The sequence below is a fragment of the Zeugodacus cucurbitae genome, chromosome 6 (assembly GCF_028554725.1).
Source record: "Zeugodacus cucurbitae isolate PBARC_wt_2022May chromosome 6, idZeuCucr1.2, whole genome shotgun sequence".
Classification (NCBI taxonomy): domain Eukaryota; kingdom Metazoa; phylum Arthropoda; class Insecta; order Diptera; family Tephritidae; genus Zeugodacus; species Zeugodacus cucurbitae.
Window position 1 is genome coordinate 43,068,146 of NC_071671.1, and position 10,418 is coordinate 43,078,563.

At 34.7% G+C, this 10,418-nt stretch overlaps 2 protein-coding genes across 3 annotated transcripts; one reads left to right on the forward strand and one right to left on the reverse strand.

Annotated features, from left to right (window-relative positions):
- Positions 1 to 3,256: 3,256 nt before the first annotated feature.
- Positions 3,257 to 6,962, forward strand: LOC105218705 (beta-ureidopropionase). Its single transcript, XM_011194446.3, has 3 exons — positions 3,257 to 3,545; positions 5,711 to 5,973; positions 6,039 to 6,962. Exons 1-3 carry the CDS (start codon positions 3,442 to 3,444, stop codon positions 6,827 to 6,829), a joined length of 1,158 nt encoding a protein of 385 aa, XP_011192748.2. The 5' UTR covers positions 3,257 to 3,441; the 3' UTR covers positions 6,830 to 6,962.
- On the reverse strand, positions 6,718 to 10,384 carry LOC105218704 (spermine oxidase). 2 transcript variants are annotated; one of them, XM_054234011.1, is made up of 2 exons: positions 9,978 to 10,384; positions 6,718 to 8,971 (listed from the first exon to the last, which is right to left on the reverse strand). In XM_054234011.1, exon 2 carries the CDS (start codon positions 8,551 to 8,553, stop codon positions 6,976 to 6,978), a length of 1,578 nt encoding a protein of 525 aa, XP_054089986.1. In that variant the 5' UTR covers positions 8,554 to 8,971; positions 9,978 to 10,384; the 3' UTR covers positions 6,718 to 6,975. The 2 variants fall into 2 exon arrangements, with proteins under 2 accessions (XP_054089986.1, XP_054089985.1); XM_054234010.1 differs by having other exon boundaries at positions 6,718 to 8,984.
- Positions 10,385 to 10,418: the final 34 nt, after the last annotated feature.

The following is a 10,418-nucleotide window of genomic DNA, read 5'->3' on the forward strand; positions in this document are numbered from 1 at the left end:
CTCAACTTGACCAATATTACTTTAGAAACAGCATATTTAATTAAGTCACTATCCGCTCTCTTCGTACACCCATATATACAGACATCTATGACATACATATATCCTTAAGACATACATCGCTTTAATAATCTATCAAACACTGTATTATTTAAATGTAAAATAATGTCTAAACATCCATAGAGAACATACTTGAATAAAGAAATAAATTTTTTGTTAAAAGTTATGAAAATGAAAATAAATATGTTTTATTTGGAAGAATCTTTTTAAACCTCTTCTACAGTCAATAAACTTTTATTTGAAACATTAATGTATGTATTTAAGGGTAGGTTAGCGTATTCTGACGGATTACCAAAGCGGTATTTTATATTTCAAATTAGTTTTAGGGGTACATTGCAGCATTTATCAATAACAAATGACATTTCATTTTCAACATTCTTAAAATTCTCCAACCATATGTACGCTATATGAATTTTTACTAAAAAGAAGGCGTAGTTATGCCCTTATTCTAATTTTTAATTTATTCGATATGTTACCTTGAAAGATAATACATGTGCAAATTTGGATATCATAGAGATTCTGTGTACTATGTTCCCACTGATCATATGATATACTATAATATATATTTGTCTACAAAGATATCGATGGTACTATCAACCTAAACACTATCGTGAAATACCTATTGATAGCTCTGGAATATAAAATTGGACTTTTTAACTTCAGTTTTATTAATAAAGATTTAGTGATATGTTGTCAAAAAGTTAAGCAGTATGTTTTTTTTTTTTTTTTGGGTGCAAGAGACTATTTATGATTGAAATCAGGCTAAGTTCGGGTGAAACCGAACATTTGACACTCGCTCAATTTATTGATATAGTTTCATTAAGATAACACACAATTCGACCCATATATTCGGCATAAAGTCCAATAGAATAGCAAAAATCATCATCAATAGCTGAGGTAATACCTGAACCGATTTCACTCATTTTCACCACCAAGCTACATTATATCCAAGACTATACGCTCACTTAATTTTGCTAAGATATCTCACATATTAACTGATATATGCAATATAAAGCCCACCAGAAGTTTGATAATCCGAATATATGGTATATGGGAGCTAGGGGAAGTTATGACCCGATTTTTCTAATTTTTGGTACAGAGACACACTATTAGAAGAAAAAAGATTCCCTCTGAATTAAATTAAAACATCTAAGAGATTTTCCAATATTTTCGTTGAAAAAGTACCCTAAGGCACTGAGTTCATCATATTCGATATTCGGGCTCCGGGTGTATGGTATCGATATCCGATATCCGGTTGTGATTGTGAACCGATTTCGCCCATTTTTCATTTCATTCATTTTTCGTGTTATCAGTGTGTCAAGAAAATATTACTTACCGAATTTCATTGAAATCGGTCGAGCTGTTCCTAAGATATGGTTTTTGGCCCATAAGTGGGCAACGCCACGCCCATTTTCTATTTTTTTTTAAGTCTGAGTGCAACTTCCTTCTGTAATTTTTTCTGTAAAATTTGGTATTTCTGATGTTTTTCATTAGTGAGCAACGCTCTTTTAGTTCATTTCAACATAACCTTTGCAAGGGAGGTAGGCGTGATTATTATCCGATTTCAACTATTTTCATGGTGTGTGATGGATACGTAAGGGAAACGACTGCAGAAACTTTGGTTTATATAGAATTATTGGTTTGCGAGATATATACAAAATACCTATTTGGGGGAGGAGCCACACCCACTTCGCCCAAGAAATTAAATCCAAATATACCCTTCATAGTGGATCCTTTGTACCAAATTTTACTTTTGTAACTTTATTTATGGCTTAGTTATGACACTTTACGTTTTTTCGCTTTTCGCAATTTTGTGGTCCCATTTCGCACATTTCCAAGAGCAACCCTCTCATGGCCCAGATGAAGATATCTTAATTTTACTCAAGTTATCTATTGCCTGGACAGACGGACAGACTGACATGATGATTTTAACTCGTCTCTTCATCCTGATCATTTTGATATATATCTAGCACGATTAGTTTTATGGCTTATAAACAACAGTTGTGTGAACACAATTATAATACTATCTTAGCAACTTTTGTGCCAAAAACTATGTACATACATATCAAAACCTTTTTGACTATTTCAACGCAATTTGGTACTTCATCTACTTTTGATTACTGATATACTAATGAAGAATGGTACATCGGTACAACGATGTCTATTTCCCACATAACAAAAATTCTAATTCAATCTGATTCGTCCACTTTACAATATATAAATCGAGTAGCCATCAAGATATCAAAAAAAACATTTGCACTAATATTACATTGAACGTGTGACATCACTAATCTAAAAACGGAATATATGTAGCTCAAAGCCCCAGATACCGATCATGAGGGCATCATGGTTAAAGTATATTTTTTTTTTCGAAAATATCGGTAATTATCAAAGATATTTAATTTTATATTCTAACGTGTCTCTAGCCAAGAATGGGTTAATTTAGGTCATAGCTCCCCTTAGATTCCATATACCAAATACTATGGTTTTCAAACATCCGGTGGGCTTTATATCGTATATATCGGTGGTTGTGTGAGCGTATAATCGTGGATATAGTGTAGCATGGTGGTTAAAATTGATAAAATCGGTGCACGAATTATCTTAGCCCTATGGACTTTAAGCCGAATAAGTAAAATTTTGTGTGTTATCTATTTAATTTAAAAATAAAATAATAATAAAATTAAGAGTGTATAAAATGGTCGGCCCTTCCTTACTTGTTTCTTTTCAATTTCCTTCAGCTTTTTTCGGATACTTAAGCTTAAGTTCATAAATATATATCCAGCTCTACTCGAACTTAACATATTCCCACTTGCTACTAACATTTTTCCTTGGGTACATAAACATTTATTCAAAATAAAAACAATTTTTTTAAATGACAAACAATGCTATCTCTCTCTCACTATCTCAAGTGAACTCAGTTCTCATTATTATCAGCTGATCGTGTAAGAAACGTACTTACTTACATAGGTATATCAAAATATAGCAACACAGCTATTTATATATACATAAATATATCGCAAATGGTACTAACAAACTGATCAAGAGCGTAAACTCTAGCTGTCATAGAGCAAAACAATCACACCTACATACACATCAAGCTGTCACAGTAACGAGTAAATAATACCAACTGAGAGCCACATAATTGGACGTCACATTAAATTTAAACAATCTAAGATTGCATTAGCACCACCCAAGTGAGGGCGCCCTCTAAACATTGTCATTCGTTTGCGAGCACGCAACGGTTTTGGTTAGATCCACATCGACAAAGTTGAATATTTGCGTAAAATAAAATTGAGCAAGCAAATTGCTTATATTGCAGAAGTGTTCAACAATAATCAATATTCATAATAAAATTAATAAAATTAATAAAAGCTGCAACTCAAGATGTCTGATTTCAACTTGACCAGCCTGGAAGAGTGTCTAGAGAAGCACATACCACAAAATGAGCTGAAAGAGGTGAAACGCGTTTTGTATGGCGTCTCCGAACAGTAAGTCGCTGAAAGCAAAACTATAAAAGTATCAATTTTTAATTGCGTATACAGAAATTTCTGTTTTGAAATCGAACTGGAGCGCTGAGTGCATGCAAACATAATTATATAACAGTGAATTAGAGAATTTGGAATAATTTATCTCCGACTTTAAGCAAATAGTACATTCTCCGTCTTATCAGTTATTACGGGTCTCATAAAAGTTATCTACTCGAGTGGTGTATATACACAAGCTTATCTATAGACTCTGTTGCTCTTTTTTATTTTGATGCATAAATTATACGGCAGATTTGTTAATGACATGGATTGTTTAAGTAATACGTATAGTTGTACTTATATACACACGTATGTGCTTGTCTATAAAAACAGGCATTTAAAATTTTTCTATGTTATTAATACTTATACATATATACATATTTATATTGCTATATAATTCAATTATGACGCGCGATAGACCCCCATGGGTGTCATGCAAATGTTGTTTATTATATAAACTATATATGTATGTAGACGAAAAATTTTGAACATATGCTGTTATAGTTAATATATAAAAGATATAGCGTACATGTAGGTATATGACAGGTTGTTGACAACTTGTTGATAAAATATATTTACACATAATCATACAACAACAATAGAATACTAAATACATATACAATTTATAAGTTGATTTTATGTTTAACTCGGCACGCGTCAGTCCAAAGATATTATTAGAATTGTATCTTTATATTACAAAATCTAGAGAGCTGGGTAATAATCATTATCTAGAACTTCTAATTTTCTCTTTTTTTATTGAGTTCTTCAGATTTTAATGGTAACTTGTATGTGAGAAAGGTCCCAGGTATTTCATTAATGTCATCTCATGACGTGGCTTATATACTTTGTGATTTAAATGTAAATTGATGTTTTAATATCATACTACTTTATATACTTTTTTTTAAAAACATTCACCATAAGATTAAGAATACACTTCCTTCCTTAAAGGGGCTCCGTGAGTTTCAATTTCATATATTTCGTTTAAACAATTCAGCATGTCAAAGTTACATATTTAAATAGCATTTTGTGAAATTTGTATATAATTCCGAAAACTCAGCCGTTGGTACATATCTCATCTCCCTTGACGTCTGGAAAAGTCTCTTGCCGTGGAAAGCATAGAATCAATATACCAAAAATATTTCAAAAGTACATGGTTAAATCTTGTTATGAAACTGGCGTGACTTAATTGGTGGTGCATCCAAAGGGTCTATATCTATTTCACTCCCATCGCTTTAAAAATTTTGGACTTTTTATATTTAATAAGCCAAACAAAAATTTTAAATTTGAAACCTTAAATCATTTCTCTACTCTTCCGTTGTCGATCGATGTAGCTATTTCCAAAACACAAACCGATTCATAGAAATTAAAAAAAACTGTGATGTTTGTAATCTGTTTAGGGAAAACTTCTTTCTTTTCGAATTTCAGAATTCGTCTTCAATAACATTAAATAAAATCCCAAACTTTCTAGAAAGATATTCTGATAACATATAATAACAGCTCCGTTACGAATCCGAATCCGAATGTTTGAGAAATACGTAACTTTTTTAATTCCGAATTCATATATGTATGTAACTAAATTATAAATTGTCGCCTGATGTGATCTTATTTTCAAAATCCGGTTCTAAGTAATTCGAATATTTCTTTGGATAAAACGATATAAACTTTCTTCGGTGAATAAATAAATCATGCGAATCCAACCCGAAGCCATCTTAACTCCACAAAATTCGGCAAACGAAACGTGATAGCTCAAAATAGTAACTCTTTATTAAGAGTCAATCAGTGTCGATCGACATGCTGCAGTTAGTTTTATTCTCACCGGATGTCAGAAAATCGTCGCACGATTATGATTTAATTTCGGACACCAATGACAATTAACCAGCAACGATATTCCAACTCAGAAGTGTATTTCAACCCTTTCATCCATTTTAGTCTTAGCGTTCAGTATGAGGAACATTCTTAGAGTAAGTCGAGGGATTTTAGGAAGTTTATGATGAAGCAGAAAGGTATTGCAATATCTCTGACTTCTGGTAACACGTAGAATAAACATTAGTGTACTCTGATCTAATATAAACAAATTAATTCTAGAAATTTTTCAAAATAAAATATGTGTTTTTTTATCTCTGAAACAGTGATGTCTTGGAACTGCCAGCACCTGCGGTCGCCTTAGCCGCAGATCATGACTTCGAGATAAAGGGTTATCGTATTTCAGCACAGAAGGAGCACATACGAAAGCCTCGCATAGTGCGGGTAGGTGCTGTACAAAACTCTATTGTATTGCCGACCACCGCTCCAGTAGACAAACAACGTGAAGCCATCTGGAATAAGATACGCATCATAATCAAGGCTGCAGCGGCGGCGGAAGTTAATGTCATTTGCATGCAGGAAGCGTGGAGTAAGTTTACAAAGCTGTTTACATACATATAAATTAGACTGAGTTATTATTTCTTTCCAACTTAGCAATGCCATTTGCCTTTTGCACACGCGAAAAGTTTCCCTGGTGCGAGTTCGCCGAAGAAGCTGAAAATGGTCCGACAACAAAAATGCTACAGGATCTTGCCAAAGCCTACAATATGGTCATCCTATCGTCAATACTCGAACGTGATACGGCGCATGGCGACACCATTTGGAATACGACAGTGGTAATTTCAAATCGTGGCCATTACCTCGGCAAACATCGTAAAAATCATATTCCACGCGTAGGCGACTTCAACGAATCCACTTACTATATGGAAGGTAACACCGGTCATCCTGTATTCGAGACAGACTTTGGCAAGATCGCTATAAATATCTGCTATGGCCGTCATCATCCACAAAATTGGATGATGTTCGGTTTGAACGGTGCCGAAATCGTTTTTAATCCGTCGGCCACCGTGGGTGCACTGAGCGAACCACTCTGGGGTATTGAAGCACGCAATGCTGCTATCGCAAATAGTTATTTCACAGTCGCAATAAATCGTGTGGGTAGCGAAGAGTTTCCCAACGAGTATACTTCTGGTGATGGTCAGAAGGCGCATAAAGTTTTCGGACCATTTTACGGTTCGTCTTATGTAGCGGCACCGAATGGTGCACGTACCCCAGGCTTATCACGGCATCGGGATGGTCTACTTGTGACCGAGCTGGATTTGAATTTATGTAGACAAGTGAAAGACTTCTGGAACTTCCCAATGACACAACGTCTACCATTGTATGCAGAATCTTTTAAGCGCGCCTCTGAACTGGTTTTTAAGCCTCAAGTCATAAGGGAGTAGCGGATGAGGTGAGGAGGGTCTTCACGTGACTAACGAATTAGTGTTCCTTATTAAATAAATATAATTTTTTTAATGTAAAAGTATTGTTTTTGTTACCGAAAATATTAATACAAAATTCCTTTTTTGTCAATAATTCAGCGAGTTTATTATATATCTACCGAATAGTAACCTTCTAAACGTTGGGCCTCTCGTATACCGCTTTCAACCGCACCATGCACTGTACCGAAAAAGCAATCGTGTGTAGCTTCACCAGCGAACTGTACTACCGGCTTAACGGCTAGAGCACCTTTAAGAGGCGTGGATACGCGATACATCGGAGCTGGTCCTAGCATAGTTATTGGTTGTGCCAACTCCGCTGGCGATGTGGACAACTCTTCTGTTTTGAGCGACCGAAATGAAAATGCGCCACGAAAATTTGGATTGGTATCCCAAGTGCTTCTGGCAAAATCTACGGTTTGACTTATTGTCCAGTGCGGTAGAAAACGTCTCAGCAAGTACAAACAACCGTTAATCACATCAAAATCAGACATTGTTTCAACGAGTGGTATGTGTGATCCGACCAACCAACCGACTAGGGTGCACGGCTGTCTGGGTACTCTGTAGAAGCCATAAATATCTTCCAACCATGCGCGTTGACTGCCACGTATCTCCGCAAGGTCTTGTTCACGCCAAAGCATAGCAAAACCTGTCCATTGACTATTCCAAAATGGTGCGGGAAATTCTAAATATATTTTCATAATACTACCAAAACCGAGTCCATCAATGGCATTTAGCTTCGATGCTGGCAATTCGGGAGTGAACAAATGATGTACTCTATTTTTGAGTACACCCAATGAAACGGTCACTATAACATGATCGACAAGAAAAACGGCACTTGTATTCTCACAATAGACCTCGACTTTAAAGTCACTACGTTTCCAATTGATCTCTTTTACACGAATGCCGAACAGTATTTTATCTTCGAGAACGCCAAAATCATTACCGAGCTCATCTGCTTTCATTAGTGTGCGTAGAAACTGCAAAAATCCATCTTCAAAATGCAGTAAGTAATCGCCATCGCAAGTAGCGTATTTTTGAAACCCCTGACCGGATATTTCATCGAGTCCGGCCGACGTTTCAGATCGTTCAATTTTGATGAAATTCTCGAAAAATTCTCGTGCGATTACCGGATTGATATTCCTGTACTCATCGTTGTTTAATATTTTAAAAAAATTCTTGGAAAGATATTCACCGAGAGTACCTTCAAATGTGGGTAATTCCTGGTCACGTCTTGCAAATATCTGCGCCAATATAGTTTTCAAATTTTGCACAATATCACTCGACACCATCTCACCATCAGATCGTATGCAATCAAAATTCGTGTAGATATAACTCGAGGATCGCAGCATATTTTTACCACTAACCATTTGGAAGACAATATTCTCTTTTTCTCCATGACACCATTGTGCGCCCATTTCTACAATATTGTGACTAAATGATTTTGTATAAATTCGCCCACCGATCCGATTTTCTGCCTCAATTATGGTCACACACTTGAAGCCCTTTCTCAACAACGACACAGCACAGGCGATGCCGGCCGCACCGGCGCCGACAATTAGAAATTTGGGCTCCACCGAAGCATTCTGTTGCTTGAAGCTAGTTGCGTGCACAAAGGACTCACTGCTGACGCTCGATAGACTATCGTTTAGGCTCGTACCACTTTTCTGTGACGGTAATAAACACATTGCAAATACAACACCAAAACGATCACCAAATAGAATTCCAAATTCAAAATTTCGAATTACAAATGTAAAAATTTATCAGGGAAAATATTGAAAACATTTCATAAAATCAAAACAAACATGAAAATGTAGAATTGAAGATAAATGTGAGTATGTAAAGTATGGAATACTCTAATTTCAAAAAATCCATAAGTACACCTTAAGCTTTTTCAAGCAGAAATCTTAAGAAAATTTCAAAATAAATAAATTTAATCATTCATTACTTACTTACTTTCCAACCAGTTCACAAGTTGTTTCCATAACTTTGAGATCAGTAAATGTGGTAAAAGCAGCTGGTGCAAAAAATCCATAAATAACTGGTGATACGTTGATTGATTTCTAACTCGATAATTCGTCAACATAAGGATAGGTGCTAAAACATCTAAAATACATATCTTCAAAATATTTTGGATATAGTGAATATTGGATATTCGTAACTTCGAAATAATGTCGAGATATTTTTTTACTCTCGCAACAAAGCTGCTAAAAAAACTTGTGGAAAACTTGAGTAACAAGTAAGATATCTTGACGAAACTTGGTACACATGTTCCTTGGGACCATACAAAGATTATGTTGAAAATTATTAAAAGTGCGTTAATTCACTAACGGAAAACATCAGAAACACTAAATTTTACAGGAGAAATGGCAGAAGAAAGCTGCACTCAAGCTTTTTTTAATGGGTCAAAAACATATCTCAGGAACTACTCGACAGATTTCAATGAAATTCGATACATAATCTTTTCATGATAGCAGAATAAAAGTGCTTTTCGGGGAACTTTGCGCAGTTTGTACCGCAGATGTTATGCCTGCTGATGCTGTTGCATGACACTGCTCTTCGAAATTTTTGCATTTACGAACTTAAAAACTAGTGAAAATAAAAATCTATTATTTTATTAAATTTGAAAAAAAAAATTAAATTTGTATTAAATAAGAATCATAAAAATATATACAAATTATTACTTTAATGACAAAGCTCCATTAATAGAATTTCGCCTTGCAATTTTTTTCTGCAACTACTTTTTCCTGTAGAATTTGCGCTTTTTTACGCATCAGCCATGTTTGCATTTTCGAATATTCGATTTTGATGCAGATGCTAGTTTTGCTTTTCCGAACAGGTTGCGCAGTTTGCATTACCGAAAAAGCCCAAACTGTACACAAATGCTGTATATCATCTGTGGCTTCACTTGTGGAAAAACTGTCGAAATCTAGTATAACTTTTCAAGGCCACGGATATTGAACAAGAAGAACTCAGTGCCCAAGTGTAATTTTTGACCGAAAATATCGGTAAATCGGTTAATATGTGAGATATTTTAGCAAAATTAAGTGAGCCTATAGTCTTGGATATAGTGTACCTTGGTGGTGATTAGTTAAATCAATTTAGGAATTACCTTAGCCGTCGTATATTTACTAAATATGATTACTTTCGTTATTCTATTGAACTTTATGCTGAATATATGTGTCAAATTGTGTGTTATCTTTATAAAACTGTATCAATCAATTGCGAGAATATAAAATGTTCGGTTGCACTCGAGTTTTTATACTTTTTTATTTTAATTTATTCCGTTATTTGCATTTAGAATTGCCAACTGTTTCAAATTTTCAGAAGAAAACTATAGTGATATGGTAAATAAACAGCTAGAAGGGCATGCCGCTGAGAATGTTTACTCATTTTAATTGAAAAAAATTTGAACAGATTTGCCACTCTAAATCTAAGAAAGTAAAATTCAGGAGATTCAAGACGAATTACAATAAAATTATTTGTCTGAGGTGTTGCCACATGCAAAAAATTTCTTATTTAACAAAAGTTATAGAATAAATTGAGTATCTAC

Coding starts and splice junctions, on each gene's coding strand:
- LOC105218705 (XM_011194446.3), top strand. CDS start 3,442: ATGTCTGATTTCAACTTGACCAGCCTGGAAGAGTGTCTAGAGAAGCAC. Junction 3,546..5,710: donor TTGTATGGCGTCTCCGAACA/GTAAGTCGCTGA, acceptor TCTCTGAAACAG/TGATGTCTTGGAACTGCCAG. Junction 5,974..6,038: donor TTGCATGCAGGAAGCGTGGA/GTAAGTTTACAA, acceptor TTTCCAACTTAG/CAATGCCATTTGCCTTTTGC.
- LOC105218704 (XM_054234011.1), bottom strand. CDS start 8,553: ATGTGTTTATTACCGTCACAGAAAAGTGGTACGAGCCTAAACGATAGT.